At 45.8% G+C, this 17,671-nt stretch overlaps 1 protein-coding gene across 1 annotated transcript in view; it reads right to left on the bottom strand.

The window, feature by feature from the left end:
- Positions 1-17,177, bottom strand: part of LOC135907289 (uncharacterized) — a 44,378-nt gene extending 27,201 nt beyond the window's left edge. The window contains exon 1 of the mRNA XM_065438978.2: positions 16,923-17,177. Within this exon, the coding sequence (XP_065295050.1) occupies positions 16,923-17,018 (96 nt within the window). The 5' untranslated portion in view covers positions 17,019-17,177. The remainder of the gene's footprint in view (positions 1-16,922) is intronic.
- Between the last annotated feature and the right edge of the window lie 494 nt (positions 17,178-17,671).

Below are 17,671 nucleotides of genomic sequence, written 5' to 3'. Positions count from 1 at the left end.
TGCTCGTGTTTGCTTCTATGGACATGACACCATGCTTGGTAATTTAGTTAGTAAGCTAATGTTTACTACTTTATGCGGCTCATAAAATTACTATACCTAACTCGTATAACACTCTACTAATTTGCTATTGCAATCGATGCTTCGGCTTTGAGGCGAAACTGCAACTTTTTCAAGAACAGTACTTGCATGCTGTCTTCATGAAATGATAAAATAATCACATATATACAAATATATTCCTATATAAGAACAAGCAATTCTATATCGACATCAACGCATGAAGTTTTCTGCCTTGTAGACGTCCGTTGCTGCATCTCAAGGTCGACGTATCCTAGGGTTGCAGAGTTTCTGGGGAGTGGGTTCTGCGAAAGCCCGTAAAGAAGTATCATCTTTCGGGCTTACACAAAACTGGTTTTCCATATTCAACTTCCCAGCGCTGCGAGCTGTGGATTACCTCGTTCTTGGTCTACTCTCTGATAGCCTCCTGGTTAGCTGAGATGGTAGAGCGAATTACCTGAAAGAGCGCTGGTCTCGGCTACGAAACTATTTCGGATCACGACAAACAATTATTGAACTTAGATTCTACAGCCACATGAAAAACTCCGTATAGAGCTTTTTGTTGCTCAAAACGTGGTACATAAAAGCGTTTTCTCGACCGGGAAAAATTCAACAAAAACGCGCAAAATTGCTGCGGGACTGACCACTCGAGGCACTTTGCATATATTAGCGGGCTTATCTGATTAGGCAAAATGGAAAGAAGATATACTGAGCATCTACATGTGACGGCTATCTACATTAGCTTGGTTTTGTCTAGCTACGTAGCATTTGCTATTTTTAATATTTGGCTCGAGTTAAGTCAAACAACCTGTATGAGTGCGTCTGCACTAGCATTTCTCGCTGCATGTCGATGACGAGCGCCAGAAGAGCGGCATCATTCACAATCGTAATCAATGGTGACATATAGAGCTATTTATCTTCGCGGCACACATAGGTCGCGCATTTTTGTGTCATTGCCGAATGAATCGCGAAACATATAGAACACCTTCCAATCAGATTTCCTACATACTGGTCGTAGAGAACTATATTGACAACTATACACTCTAAGAAAAATCCCGGGGAAAACGGGAGTAACTGGGTCGTTAGTCCTAAAAAGGGTGCTTTCGTCCCTCAGAGGACTAACTGCATGAATGTGCGTGCCGTGTGCAAATTGCGGAGAGTAAGTGTTTAGTCCCTGGACGGAAAGAGAGCAATGGGAGGACGAACGGCAACAGTTACTCCACAGGCACTTCGCTGTATTCGTCCGTGTCATGGAGCGATACGGCGAAAACAGTATTGTCTATACCTCGCGAATGGTTCGAAGTTCGCGCATTGTCTATTGAACTACATGCAAAGCAGCACCTTGCCTCTTAGTGAGAAAATTGTGTGAAACTTAAAACTGGAATGTGAGGAGCCATGCTCTTCGTGCGGACACCATAAGTTAGCGATACACATTGAACGCGCAAGTCATCGATAGACGGCCAGAATTTCTTGGTCAATAGTACCTAAGTTCCTTCCGTTCCAAGAAGGTTGCGAACTGAAGCGATGTGTAGCACAAACGGGGCACTCTAAGCGACAAAGAAGTTGGCTTTCTCTGTCGTCTTCGGTGCCCCCTTTGAGCTTAGTGCCTCAGTATAAATCACCCTAAGAATACTCGGGCTGATTTCTTTTCGCAGTCGCTTATGGTTGCAAGTACACTCAATGTTAGACTCTCACTGCATAGCTTGCACAAAATGCGGAGTCACTTTTATATTGCCGCACTTGCGTTCCCATGCTTAACCTTGTCTAAATATCCCGTCCTGCCAACCGGGTGGCATGTTGAAGTGGTTAGGTTAGGTTAGGTTAAGTTAGGTTAGGTTAGGTTAGCGAGGGGACGTTAGGTTAGCGAGGGGACGCGAGTTCGAATCCTGCTCGCGTGCTAGTTTTCGTTTTCAGCTCATTAATTTTATTAGGGTATAAATGCCTAATTTCATTAATTCCACCTTTGCGGATCATCGGAACGAATTACCGTTACTCCCTTGAGGTGCATCGTACAAGGGCAACTGTTAGTCCTCGGAGGAGCAAGCGCATGGTGGGTAACAGTTCATACCATGTCAGTTCGTCCCCAAAAGGACTAATGGTTGTGGCAAATCAGTTAGTCCGCAAACGGACTAACCACCCTACCCCTTTTAGTCCTTTATTTCTTAGAGTGTATATTACTCGACTTGAGGTGGGTCTACTCATAATGACAAAGCTTTAGCGCAATTAACAAGACAGAGACGTGACAGAGACACAGGACAGCGCTAACTTTCAACTGACGTTTATTGAAACAAAGAAGCAGCTATATAGCGAAGCAGGTAGTCCCCTGTCTTTTTGAATTACGCTAAAGGCTTTGCCATTATGCGCAAACCGTACCAACTAGCCCAAAAATTAGCCTTGTGGAGGTCGGTCATTTATTACAAAAAAAAAGAAAACCTCAAGTAGGGTGCAAAATGAGTATTTTTTTTTAAACATATCGATGCAAGTTGGGAGAAACCCCGCCACCTATTTTAAGACCTCTTCTAGGCATGTATCATTCATTCAATAACTTTATTCATACGAATAAATAGAGAATAAAATGAATGAAAGGTTGTACGCGCACAATAATTCGATGCGCGAGAGTCTGGAATAACTTTTGTGATTCACGAGAGGTTCCCCGATATGCTTTGGTCTTTGCTATCAAGCACCGCTATGTTAAAACTTGTAATGCAAAGCTTAACCCCGTCTGAACTCATCGTCGCCTTATCAATGCCATCAAACTGGACAGTTTAGCCCATGTATGTCTACGTTGTATGTCTACGATGTTAGGGCAGATGACGTTGGGTAAAAGAGACGTTACGTCTACTTTGGCCGGATGACTGAAATGTCCGGAAATGCAAAAAGAAGAGATGAATTTGGAAATAACAAAATGGCTGATTAACTCATTACAGTCATTAACATTTCATCGGGAAGATTGCAGCAACTGCCGCTAAGAGCGAAATTTTCTTAATTTTAAGAAGAAAGATTGTTCGGGCTATATGTTGTAAGCCTCCTTTTCCTGCGATTCTGTTCACTAGTTATCATGTTTGCCACGAGTACATATCTTACTGCGGCGGCACAGTCTTGTCAATGTCAGTGGTGAAAGAGCAAAAAAGAAAGAAAATAAAACGTTAGAGACAAAATACGACCAGTGTTCAATTTCCAACAGGCCATTGCCTCTAACGCGGGGAGGAGGAGGAGGAGCCAGCGAGGCGATGCGTTCGCTGAGTGCGCAAAAGGCACTGATAGAGTTCTCAGCTTGACTGGCATGCTGAGACAGGCAGCACGTGTTGCGTTCCTGGTGTTGCCGCCCTGCCTCAGTTCTGCGGGAAAGCGATCATGAGAGGGCAATGGTTGAGCCTAGTAATATCGCTGCTGATAGTGCTCCGGTGTCAGCAACAAGGTGCCTCCATCTGTGCAGAAAACGTACTCACTTGGCACGACCTGAGCCTGCTGGGCACAGGGTCGTAATACAACGATGCTCTTACTTAAAAAGAAAGAAGAACGGGGACACATTACTGAGCGATAAATGGTCAAAATTATTTCATCGCCTTCATCGCAGTGCCTATCCTGTTCCTATAGTAAGTGTTGGTGGGCTAAACCAACGCATCCATCGATCAGCTTTGAGTTGAAGGCTCTGCAAATCTCCAACTGATTTCTGTTCGAACTCCAAATCTCCAAATCTGCAACCGAGGTTCCTGTTTGTAGCTTTTGCCCAATTCAATAAAAAAAAACATATGCTTCCACCATTGTCAGCTTACGACAAAATGAGATACCATTGTCATACTTTATTACATTACATTACTTTTTTTTCCTTTTTCATTTAGAAATGCACAGAAATCTTACACGCAGATGTAGTCACGTTACCCTGTCGCAACTGTGAGAGGGCTTAATCAACACCATCACTAAACAACTAGCAACTGCACAAGCTGCGTTTACATCTTGCTGTGAAGGCACCCAAAACAGTCGCTTTAACATATGCTAAAGAGGATGAAGGTGAAAGCCTGCCGGCCTACGAGACGCTCATTAGATTACTTGACCTTTTAATTATAATGCATTGTTACTTCCTATTACTTGTTTTCTCCCCGAGTTTTCGAGTGCCTTAATTAATTCTACCTTAATTACCTGGATCTTAATTAACTGTGTTCTAATTAACACCAATGATCGCGAGTTCGAGTGCCCTAGTTACCTCTAGCTTAATTGTCCTAATTAACCTCATTTCAATTAGCGCCAGATGTGGTGGGTTCGACTCTCGTCCTTCACGATGTCAATTAGAATCGAACTTCAAGATATGGCCGGCTCGCCCGTAGATGCGTGTTGATGGTGGGTTCTGCTCCCACCAGGCGTCGAAAGTTCGAGTTTCACCAAAGGTCGATGGTTCTGTTCAACCTCTGTTCTACCTCAAACGCACCTTATCGCATTCCACCATCCAGACAAAGCAGCTTGCTTACGTAAGCGGTATCAAACCGGCACTCGAATATGCCAACGTAGTATGGTTTCCGCATACCAAAAGCCACATTCATACGCTGGAATGCAAACAGAGAAAAGCTTCCCAATTTGCTTCTACTATGCCATGGCGCATAGCGCGGCGGAGCTCGGCGGCACGGGCCCTGTCTTCATAGCGATCTGCGTTTGGGGACAGATTGCGCCGAGCGCTGGCTGTGTTCTCGCTGCTTAGTTTGTGTTGGAGCGAGAGGGAGCACCGAGGTCAATTAGGTCACTCCTGCTGCCATGTTTCCTCTGGCCAGCATTTTGACAGCAAGTGTCCGCGGTCATCGAGTGAAATGTGTTCATGTTTGCTCACACTATGCTTGTTAATTTAGTTAGTAAGCGAATGTTTATAGGTTTACACGGAGACTAAAACCACTCTCTTTACTTCAAACAGCTTTATAGTAATTTTCAATTGCAAGAGATGATTCGCCTTTCGTGCTAAACAGTGATCTTCTTCTGTTACTTAGCAGCTACCCCTGCTTCGGCCGATCGCGCAGTGCGCAGCTGGTGGCTTGACCACTCAAAAATTAGTATTGACATATACAATATGCTGTCCATTTAGTAAACAAAATTACTTGCATTCATGGACGGAAACTTCGTCCAACAAACGAGGTAGTTGTGCATGGTATCTACGGGTGAAAACTTGAACTTTTGTTAAGGTAAATACACCACAACTTATTCCGTAGCAGAATGGTACCCACGCTGTTAAGATGGTCTTATGTTTTGTAATTCTTCATTGCTGCGAAACCACCGCTTTTAGATACACCGAAAATGCTGCAGTAAGGTCACATTCGTGGAACGAATTTTCAGAAATATATAACTGGGGTCGAATTCACAAGGCTTTTCGTTCGTAAGTGCTGTTTTTCATTGGCTGAGTGCCTTAGCTAATACTATGTCCTACATCACTATTGGCTGACACGAACGCTTTTAGCTTAAGCACGTTTTGTAAATACAGGTCCTGATCTCTAACGTTAATTGTAGGCTTACACAAGTGCGCACATATCACGCAGGTTGCTCCGTCCACGTAAACGCAAGCACAACATCCGGCTATGCCAGCTTAAATCACTTCAGAACGTCTCGCATAACCGTTTCGCACATAGAAGATGCTACGCCACACTACGTGAAACCGAGAACCAGAAACTACCATCGATAATATGCCTGGGTCACTATCTCATCAAGCTATTTCAAACGGTTTCTATTCACTTTCTGCAATCAGCCCTCCCCGATTCGTCCAACATTTTCGGGCCACCCCCACTTCGCCTGTCTTTCACGCAATGTCACGAAATCGGCCACAACTCTCCACTGTTATGACATGTGCAGATTGATCATTCATGATTTGAACAAAGAAAGAGGAAAATAACTTATTGTCTATTCAACGCATTTTTAACGATTACCCTCCGTTGTTGGTCAAAAGCTTTAGGCTGAGCCCACTTTACCAGTTTGTCACGCGTCATTACAAAACCGCGAAAACTGAGCACGTCCAAGTGACGTGACAAAATACAGATTCGTTATTATACCGGACAAAATTGAAGTTCTTTCTGAATAACCCGTGACTGTCCAGCCCTAAATAAATAGGGGATGCCAGCCCACAGATTGCTATACCGCTGGCTATTAGGACCTGCCGAGGTGACTGGTTTTATTTCGTAGAATAATCATTTTTGCATGGTAGTGTAACGTAGTCAAGACCATTCGGCACGTGTACAGAATCGATCACTGCTGTTTTGCCGCTGTTGCCACTGCCTGTAGGGCCTCAGGCCTCGTCAAGCTGCTCAATGAGCAGCTTTTTGTCTGGGGTCCATTTTTCCTTTCCTTGAGGAAAATAAAACTGATTCTGATTCTGATTCTGATCTGCCGCCTCTTCATCACAGAGGATGTCTTTCAGTGGCATTTTTTTTTACCTTCCGTTGCACGCCGCCGATGTTTTCGACCAGCCACCGCAAGCTAAGCAATTGGAAAGGGGCCAATGGGAGACGCCAGGGTACCCCCCTTCTCATCCTGTTATCTAAGTTCAATGCGCTAACGCAGCCCAACGAAATCCTTTTGCAGTTCTGCATGCTCCTCGCCTCTTGTCAGTCAATTACATGAAAGAACATGTCCAGGAAGGCGATGCTATTCATTTTGAAAGCAAACAAAAGCAACCTCCTATAACAGACGAGAGCATTCGATTGGGGGCTTTAAAAACGCGCAGTTCTCTCAATGCTTGCGTTGGTGGTTGTGTAAATTAGACGTCAGGAAATTGGAATACTTCTACATGTTAGGTCACCTGGTATACACCATGGAGCTCAAGCCCGAGCCAACATGGCGACTGTCCATACGTGGCACCACTGCTGATGCAATATGATGGCATATATGTAAAAGAGGTATAAATTCTACTGTGAGTGAGTGAGTGAAAGAATTTCATTCGGTCCAGAGCAGACGCAGGGGGGACCCCGCGGTACCCGGCTGGTCCCACTTGGGTAGCGATCGGGCCGTCCAGCCGAGCTTGACGGCCCGATTGCAGGCACTTTGGACGGCCACGGTTTGGTCATTGAGTTCGGGGCTGCCTAAAAGCGCAGCCCGCCTATCCTCGCTGAAGGAGGACCCGGTGGCTGCACACTCCCACAGCACATAAACCAATGCTGTCTCAGATGCGAGCCAGTAGCGAGAGTTAATTGGTATGAAAGCAGGCTGGCTGTGCATTGCCTGTTTACTCCTAATTGCTGCACAAGACCTGCGAATGCTGCAAGCATAAATGAAAAAGTAAGCATGCGCATAGATACGCAACCGCAAAGCTCGCCATAGCTTTTGGCTCAGCAACCTTATGGGCCGGCAACATTTTTGCTTATGCCAAACGCTTTGGCCATGCACTACTAAAGCTTCCTCATTAGTGGGCGACGGCTCGCAAGAATGGCGATAACCTGAAAGGACGTATCTGGGGACGTGTACCGTAAACCTATTTCATTTGATTTAAATCGAGTCCCCTGACGTCAACATTACGTCACCACCGCCGAAAGCATCGGGCGGTGACCCGGAGAAATGTTTGAGCAGTGCAATGAGACTGTCTCCTCGTTTATAGGAGCTCACTGTTGCTTGCTTTATAAGCAAATAGCGCTGAATCCCATGACAGGTTTCACTCGTCTAATTGGCTGCAAAGAGGCCAGGGCCGCGTAGAGGCGAAGAGCGTTTCGATGGGTGCGACCTTGCGCAGTCAGAGGAAATAACCGGATGAGGAGGTAGGCACCAGCGTCTGCGATTGGTCCGCTTTTCCTTGATTAGCTTGCGGTGGCTGATGAAAAATCGCCAGGGTGTGTAACGGAAGGTTAAAAGTACCACTGAAACAGATAATACGCAAAGACGACTTATCAGAGCGATGCCGCAAACGTGTCCAAAAATCTTGGCAACGTTATACTGCCACGCTAATTTATTTGTTATAAGCAGAGAAGCCGCGTATAAATCCATTCTTCCCAGCAGTTCCAAGTAGGCAGTGCCAAAGCGATTGGCGGGAAGCCATCTTTTATTGGAGCGGGGCTCTCTCCAGCTATTCCTACCAACATTTAATTTTGTTTGGCACGTTGACACAAAGACGTGGGGCTCCCGCACCGCACGACGGCGCGTGCAAAGGTCGGCGCCACGAAAGACGATGAACTGCGTAAGCTCCGCGCTCTTCTTCTGACCCGCCATTGAAGAGAAGCATCTATTTTGTAAGACTCCACCTTCAATCTACGTTAAATTTTTTCTGGTGAAGGGGCGGCGTACATGCTACCAATCCCAGATCGAACGCCGTCTACAAGCCAAGTACGAAGTCCGGTCGAGCTGACTCCTGTTCACGTACGGACAAGCCGTCGACTTCAAGGACTGCCACCTGAGCACGAGCCTCTACCGAATACAGTCAGAAGGATGAGCACATCGGTTCCGTCTTCTTCCTCAACAGCACCTGCCGAGGTCGTCCTTAACCAGACGCGAATCCCCACATCCTTCCATGGCGACACCTTCGAGGATGTGGAGGACTGGCTCTATCACTCTGAGCGTGTCGCAGAATTCAGCGGCTGAACTCCAGAGCGCAAGCTACGCAATGCCTACTTTGCTCTCGAGGACTATGCGGGGATATTATTTGAGAACCATGAGGCAGCCTTATCGACATGGGACGAATTCCGACGGAAGCTAATCAGCACATACGCCAGCCTCGATCGCAAGGAGCGAGCTGAATCTGCAATTCAGGCGAGAGTACAGCGGCCGAACGAAAGCGTCGCAATGTTTTTCGAAGATATGTGCCGACTTTCCCGACGCGCGGATCCCTCCATGCCGGAAGTAAAGAAGCTCGGGAACTTGATGCGCGGTGTCAAGCAAGAGTTATTCGGTGGCCTAATACGCAATCCACCAAAGATCATTGCAGAGTTTCTTGCGGAAGCCATATCTATGAAAAAGACACTGCAGCAGCGAACACGGCAGTACAACCGCGACGTGTCGACCCTATCGCGTGACCCTCTCGCTGTGCCCTTGGACAATACCAACGCCTTGCGGGAGCTCATTAGGCTTGTTGTTTGAGAAGAGCTCCAAAAGCTTCAGGTGGCTCCAGCATCGGTACTCGCTCTGGCTGAGGTCGCCCGGGAAGAAATCAGGCAGGCAGTACAAATCCCGGAGCGCAGCGAGAAACCACAGTACGAGGTACGGCAGCCACAGCCTCGTATGTCGTATGCGGAAGCTGCGCGAAGTTCGTCGTCTCCGACTTTTCACGATGCGCGCGACGTCCCGGACTTTCATGGTGTGCGCGCTGTTGAACGAGCAACTTGCGACTTCAGGACACACCGCACGCCATTCATGGCTGGAACACGACCACCCCGCAAGAGCGACGTATGGTGCACCGCAGACCGGAGGCCTTTGTGTTTTCATTGCGGTGAAGTCGATCACCTCTATACAGGGTGTGTCCTTAGCGCCGAGCTGGGCTCCGTGGATTTTCACTGAATGCGCCGTGCCCGCGCAATGGTGAACGCCGCCTGGAGATTGAAGCATACCTCGCATACGCCAGGACCTCGTTTGCCCCATGATTCCATGAACCCCGGTCATCGTCACCCGCCGGAAACAGGTCTTCCAGCCCCCTCTTCACGCCGAGAGGAACGAGGCATCCCTCACCCAGCCCAGCCGCCCAGGAAAACTGAGTTCAGCGACCTGCAGAGGTGAGGTCGCTGACGTTGCGACCGTTGAAGATCGTCCCCTACTAGGACCACGATATGACGTAATTCAGACTTATAGAAAGCAGTGTACGTCCGTGTCAGTATCCTGCGACGTACCAGTTACCATAGATGACCATGAAGTCACGGCGTTAATCGACACGGGTGCAGACACGTCTGTTATGAGCCAGAATCTCGCGCGTATACTGAAGAAAGTTTCGACGCAATGTGCCGAAACTCAGATTCGTACTGCAGGAGGGCATCTCATAACTCCGATGGGCCGGTGCACGGCACGAATCTACATTCGGGGCTTCATGTACATCGGCGACTTCGTCATTCTTCCTGAATGTTCAAAGAACCTTATACTCGGCATCCAGGGAAAACACGGGGAATGCGTGAGATGGAAATTCAAGACGATGAGCAAAATGTGAACAAGGTGAATGCAGGAGCCAACGTTTCGAGAAGTGGACTTGTCTTCTTCAAGGCGACGTATGCTTTCCTCGCCACAGTATATATAGGTGGAGTTCTAAAGAGGAGAGGGTGTAAGGCGGGAGGGTGCGGCAACGAGGGAAGGTGTGTTACCGTGTCGAACTGAGAGTAAAGGAACGCTGTGCAGAAGGCCAACGCCAGGGCCACCCCCCACCCCTACCCTGGTCTGTCAACGCACACGTGTTAGCCGGCGTGTCAAGGGCGTCTGACACGCCGGCTGAAAAAAAAAAAGAATGTAAAGGGTAAAAAATGGGGGGGGGGTACGACAAGAAATCAAAGTAAGTGTTGTTGCCTGTAGCCTAAAATTTACCATAGCGAATAGATTCTAAAGCTCCCTTTGAAACGTTTATGCTTATTGGTTGCAATGTCTCGAACTTATGGATAGAGTATGATTCTCTGTATTTTCTTTCTCGTTTAGAACGGAAATTTGACTGTAATATGTAGAGTTTAAGTTCATCAAAATTTTGACCTGGTCGGTTGAAATGCTCGGCGACGGCTTCGGAAAGCTTTTTAGCTGTGTCCGCGCAATCATCATTATTAGCTTTGTACATTGTGTTTGTTGCTGAAGAGAGAGCCCGATGTACGAGAAATGAACTGTACTAGAAAGGAAACTTCGGCGAGTTGCTGGTAATTCGTGTTTTGGGAAGCAACATCGCTGAACGGACAAGGACTTGAGCATCGAAGGACATGACACGGGCGCTTCGAAAACACGGATTACCACCAACTCGCCGAAGTTTCACTTCTAGTAAACTTCATTTGCTGTGTTTTTAATTCTTTTATTTTGAATTTCTGGTAACGTTTGCTATTTTCCGTTTTATAAGCGTATTGAACATTTCGGAGTGTATGAATTCATTGAGTAATAACCTTAGATGTATTTGTACTTATTATTCGCATTTGCTTCATGTTATCCCTTTTCGTTGACTTCCTTTATTACAGGAACGCTTTACTGTACGTTCGTACGCCTCGGGCTTTTAAAACTACTGCCAGTTGCGTGAGCTCTCAGGCATTCTCAAGTGATTTGTAACCACGTTTCTTCTGAGGTATCCTCCAACTGCTGTCGGAAAATAAGTGCATTGATTATTTGCTTGATTGCTTGATTGATTGATTGGGACACAAGGGATAAACATATGATACATAGACTGCTCGAACTTACAACAAAAATCGTCCCGGATTTTTATTATTCTTTATGGCGTGTTTTTATTTTGTTGTACCCTTTCCCAAACGCGCTGCGTATTCTGCGCCACTGACACAAAAACACGCACAAAAATCAATCTTTGACTAGTGCTCTTTTATAGCATGTTCATTTCCAATGTGTTCGTAAATTCTAAGTCGTGCCTAACTTCCGGAAACAGGGAGTTGTATCCTCTATCGACATAAATATCTTCACAAATACTGCACATCTCGGTTGAAAGGAACATCTGGCTGTCAATCTTCGCACATGCTAAATAGTTTCAAACGAACAATGCAACAGCTGTTGCGCATGGAAATGAACCTGCCGACATCTAAGCAACGCTGGCCATCGTTCTCCCACCCAGCACCCCTATTAAAAAGCAGACATTAACTTAGTGTTTTCCCGCATGGCACTCATTACCTAACAAATTGGTGGACTTTACTGCATAACAACGCAATAAATATGTCTTGGTCATATCACTGTCTTTCTGAACACTTTCTTTTTATTGAAATGAATAATAGGAGAGGTTGGCGCCTATATGGCGGCACCGGCTCCTCCTTTTCAAATAGCAAAGGACGCAAACATGCACGCAAAAAGAGAATAATGTCCCAAAATATGGCACTCGGTGAAACAACAGCTGTATAAAAGCAATGCAGTCCAACAGTACATCAATCGCACAGTTTGGGCATGAGTTTAGTGCACATACGCATATATGTTCAAATATTTTGAATAGCCACAACACAGGACACAAGTAACTACACTGCAAAGCACAGAACACAATTACGCACAGCGTAAAAAAGGCGATCACCGCGTCAATCAAGTTTGAACACAGAACAACATGTGTATCACTCAGCTAATTAGGATAAGCTGAAATGTAATATTGCGACCACAATGTGTTTATCCTGGAAAAACTTCTTCAAAGCATGAAGGGCTTTTTTGTGAAGAGCCGCTGTTGGCAGTGGACCAAGTATCTTCTTTAGACTGAACGGTGTTCGATCCTAAAGGAACAAATTTGCTTGGAATACCCTTCCTAGTGAATCATATTTAGTGCACTCAAGTAGGAGATGATGCACATCTTCGTCTGGATGGCCATAAGAACACTGTGGACTAGAGGCACGTTTTATCTTGTACAAAAAAGTGTCAGGTAAATGCAGTACCGAGTCGCATTCGGTGTATTAATGTTTCGAATGTCCTGTTCTCTCACAGGCTTGACGGAATTGATAGGTTGATACATGAGTCTATAAAGTAAAACTCCGAGCTCTCAGATTGCCGATCAAACCAGGTAGCTTTGCTCAGACGGCAGGATATCTGTCTCAGGAGTAAACGGACTTCACTGAGCAAAACAGGCAGATTGATGGTCTCTGCGTTATTGTGCGCCCAATTCGCAGCTGTGTCCGGTGCAGTGTTACCGGGAGCATGGCAGTGTCTAGGTATCCACTGAAATGCAATTAAATGATTCACTGCGCTTGCTTTCGTGTATTCTATGAGCGTGTAATTAACAGCGAAGTATTCTTACACATTTTTTTGCTTCTGGTATGAAACGCGAAGCGCACAGCATTGCGAACAGTTCTGCAAAGGTGCAAGATGCCTCTCGAGATAGCCTAAATGTTTTCCATAGCGGCAAATGAGGAGTGACAAATGCGGAAGCTGAGCAATTCGAATTATGTGAATCGCTGGTTTACATGGGGATATCCACGGATATAATAAGTAAATTTGGAGTAGTGCCAGTTGCTGTGCGGCTACCATCAACATGTCTCTCTAAGATATAATTCCCTCGACCGATAATTCTACAGCAGGACTTGTCAACATCCAAGGAGTAAGCTAAGCACTTTTCTTTCACCTAGCTCTCCGGAGGTACTGAAGGCCGTTTTAAATGTTCCCAGCAACAATTAATTCTCAACGGATTTCTTTCCGTTTATTACATCGCATGGACATGTCTATCGCAATCGTCATCATTCTCACACCCAGCATGCAATCTTACTATAGTTCTTCTTGCCCCGACACTTAGCAGCTGGTCATAACACACTGGTTTACGCTGATCGCCCAGCTCTTTCTGGCAATAATAATCTTTTCTGCTTTTTGCAGCCCAATTGCACTGCACCATATGATACACAATTTAGATTCACCAACGATGGATGATGGCAGTATGCCGGATGTTTATGTGAGCAGAAAGTTCTTCAAGTCATCTCATTCCAGCTCGTTCACTGAAGGTCGGACACAACCGTGTATTATAGTAGCAGTACTGCATTACCGCTTTTCGTGATTTGAGGAAAATTATCACTACTAAGTATTCATTCTCACTTCAAGAAAATTTGGTGACGTATGTTTGGCAGGAGATTTAACACATCGGAGCAATGCACCTATTTGTACTGGAGCTTCCAATTACTCTACAACATGCGTTCGTGGTCCACAATTCATGGTCTTTACTACTGTCACTGAGCCACACTCTTTCCTTATTGCCACTTCAATAATAGGATGTTCGGCCTCAAATATCTTTTGGGGAAGAGCGTTTTTACAGCATCTTAAGAATTTCGAAAACATTCTACAAGGTACTTTTTCTGGTAATCTCTGTTCTATTGCGTGTCCAAAAATATTACGGCACATTGGAGCCATCGGTAAGGCGTGGAATGCGTTTTTTTTCACGGCTGTTGGTCCGTTTCTATAAATAAGACGATCACTATTACTCTAGCGTAATCACAAAACGTGGTCTCCCCACCTAGGCGTCATAATGCTGCGCTAACAATGACAAAGGCAATATTCAGCGGACACGTTGGGCGTAAGACATTTGAAAAATCTGCCCGCGAGTATTAAAACGTAATAGGCCTTCGGGAATTCCCGGAAGCCTTCGTGCTGACACATCTCTTACGTTGTAGCCTACGGCGAGTTAACCGCTGACGGCGGGGACGATCACGATGACCACAACGCGACAACAACGATGTATGTGATGACATCATGTGACGATGACACAGCAACGACTGCAGAAGAACGACGATGAAGACTACGCGGTGTTGGCAATGGCGGCACTGCAGTGATTACGGAGGTTGTGATGGTGTCGATGGCAAAAATTACTGCGTAATGATGATGGCTCAACAGAGACTGCGGTGCGATGGCACAGTGACTACGAGGATGGCCTAATGAGAACTGCAGCGCAGACTACGGCTTGATAATGTCTAGCGCGTCAATAAAGACATTGGAATTGGGACGAGGGCAAAGGTGTTGTACAGTAACGATGGCAGCATGATGAAATAGCGATGACACTTCCTTGGCAGGGGTCTAAAAGAGCGAAACGCTCTTTTGTGTGAAAAACTGAATGAATGACTACTGCGCTGCTGGCGGCGCTACGTTGAAACACAAAACTCAAGACAAGCCAGCAAGGCTAAGTCGCAGAGGACTCGCGAATGGCGCCTGTCAGCCATGCCCCGCTTGCCAATTGTGATTTTTCAGCCAGCGTCCGTTTTATCGTACAGGGAGTTCTTGAAATTGCTAGGATTCTCCCAGCGTAGCACAGAAGTTCAAAGACAACCTAATGGCGACACTTCAGTTTGTTGTTTCATTGGTGTACAAGAAGATGTCTCCAAAACCCGCGAGGAAATTTATAGGTGTTTTCCTGCTAGCCGTTTCTGGAATTTAAGCCACATTTTACTACAAGTCGAATGCGGATCTTCGCCCTTAGCGGCTTTGTTCTAGGTGGTGTAGCTTTCTGTGGGGCCAAAATTTGTGGCTAGGACCAGCCGCCCGCAGAGTTCACTGCCGGTTGTCAACTACGTTATGTGATGTTTGCAAAGAAAATATGGCAAGTTGGGGAAAAAGCGGACGTTGTTCTGTGTAATTGTGTTGACAGGCTTAACAAGGGACCGCGCCTACACCTGCGCGAACTGCGTGCGCGATAGGCATGATGCTTTGCTACGCAGAAATGGCGTCCTAGTGTCAACAAATAAGATTGTGGAGCTATGCTGTATCGTGAACATAAAAAGAAATGAAAGATTTTGGCACATTGCTCACTGCGCATTATGACGTTCCCCGCGACTTCTGTGTGCACATCTACAGAATTCCATGTGAGATATATCTGTCATATAATTGCACTTGGGAAAGGAAGAATAAAATATTTTCACATCAGACCTCTAAACCCATCGAAGAAACGTTCAAGTGCCGAAACCACATCGATGGCGGGGCTCATTCATGGCAGCTTGCCTTCTGGCACTCAGCGCGTGCTCCTAACCTCGCAGGAATTATTACACTCAGTAATCGGCACTACGGGCAGCAAGCTGTAACTACGAATAAAATATATTCAGGCTACGGTAAAGTGAAAAGAACACGGTTGAGGATAATACCCGCACTTGTCGAAAAGTGCCAATTGCTTTTTTATTCCTTGCTTGGTGCCATTCCATCTGTCGCTGAAATACGCATTGACGCGTACAGAAACACATGTCTACAGTTTTATTGATGCAGCTCTAATGATGGCGTCCGACAGCATTTGCATACTTACGTGTACTGAGCCCTAAATTCGTAGTTCTAATTCCATGCCATTAATGCATTCTAAAATAAATTTTACAGTTTTTTGCAAGGTTATGACAAACATGGTTAAGTTAGCGTGGTTGATAGACACTGAATCACGCTTCGTGGAGCCGGTTGGGATTAAATCATGTAGACGAGCAGTTTGGACAACGCCGCTGAAAGGCTAAACATGCAGGCAGACCAGTTATTGGTTCGTACGGCGCAAAGCAATCATGGAGCGCAGGACTTGTGCAAAATTAGATTATGGTAAATTTGGCTATGCTAATGAAACGGACGCGTCAGGCGTAGCATGTACCTCCCAATTCGTGCATCGCTTGAGGGAAAACCCCGAAATGTATTAACGAACACGTGAGTTCAAGGCGTTTTAGGTGAAGTAGCCATAATATCAAAAGGTAATTTGCATGTTCTGTACACAAGTGGACTCGCATATCATCGACCCTATGGTCACCCAGTTACCGACGCTTCTGAAAATTATTACTTTTTCCGTCGCCCAACGGCTACTGCGCGAAAGGCCATTCCAAGATCAAAGCTGCATATGGTGGCACGCTCAAACGATCAACTATGGCCGCGCCTGTCCATGCTGCAGCACTCAGTATCTAAAGCTCCAGGTGGTATATGGGCACCACAATCGTCTGAAATGGTGATGAGAAAATTACTAACAATGGGTTAAGGGACTCACGATATTCGTACGCACTAAACCATCTAGCAACAGCGAGCGTTCGAAGTTTGCTGCTCCATAGGCTACGGACACCGTGGCTCGGTGGTTTAATAAAGGGTATGCCAATAAACGTATGCCTGAAAGCACAACAAGCTCGAAGAGGGGAATTGAATAGTTGCGTTCTCTTCATCTCACGGTATTATCAAAAGTTCCCTGTTGTTCTTTTGCTTATGTTTTGTAAGGACTCGAAGATACAGTCACATAGAAGCCTACTAGGAATAAAGGCGCAAATAATAATATTAACTATTTTGCCTGGTAGCTTGCTGCGTCATTATTTCATTAAACTCTAGGCTGCTCCCAAACAATGATGCGTGAAACTCACCCTGAACACGTCGACCGGTTGACGAGGTTTCGGCAAAACGCTGGCAGTAACCAGCGTGGCTAGCATCATGCATGCTACGAGTTTAAGCAAAGTCATTTTGATGGACAAAGCTCTTTCGATGTTCAAGCCCGAGCAATAGGCACGTCCGACACCACCCTTTTTTCCGGTGACTGGCGATGACTGTCTCAGAAGGTGAATAGTTCGAGGCTCGAGCGCGGGGTTTATGCAGATGGGCAAGAGAAAGCTGCGTGCCGCACTTTCGTGAAAGGAACACGCATATGCACTTCAAGTCCTGCGCTGCGCTAGGGTTATCTCTTCGTGCTTTGCATCAGCGAGTCCGAAGCATGCTGATGTTTGCCTTCTCGTCCTTTTGCAACTTGTGCATGCGATAAAGCATGAGCTATGCTTAAGCAACTAGGTCTAACAACGCATATACAGTTATTATAGTTTTTCGCACTTACTGTCAACGTATTATTGCCGCGCATTATTTCATGTACACAGTTAACTTCACAAACAGCGAACCCATTCCACGTGAAAGCTTATTATAATAAGCTGGTTTGGTTTACTTCTGGCCATGGAAAGTTCATTTGAGCTAGAAGACAATGAAATATTATTTCATTTAAATTGTAGAAATGACAGCTTTGCTGTGTTGTATGCAATTCAAACATAACCAAACATGCGCAAACGCTGCTGCGATTTTTGCATCATGCTTTTTTGACTAAAAGCATCCAACTCAAGGAATAAAAACG

The sequence above is a fragment of the Dermacentor albipictus genome, chromosome 7 (genome assembly GCF_038994185.2).
Source record: "Dermacentor albipictus isolate Rhodes 1998 colony chromosome 7, USDA_Dalb.pri_finalv2, whole genome shotgun sequence".
NCBI lineage: Eukaryota > Metazoa > Arthropoda > Arachnida > Ixodida > Ixodidae > Dermacentor > Dermacentor albipictus.
This window is presented reverse-complemented; position numbering and strand designations above follow the sequence as displayed.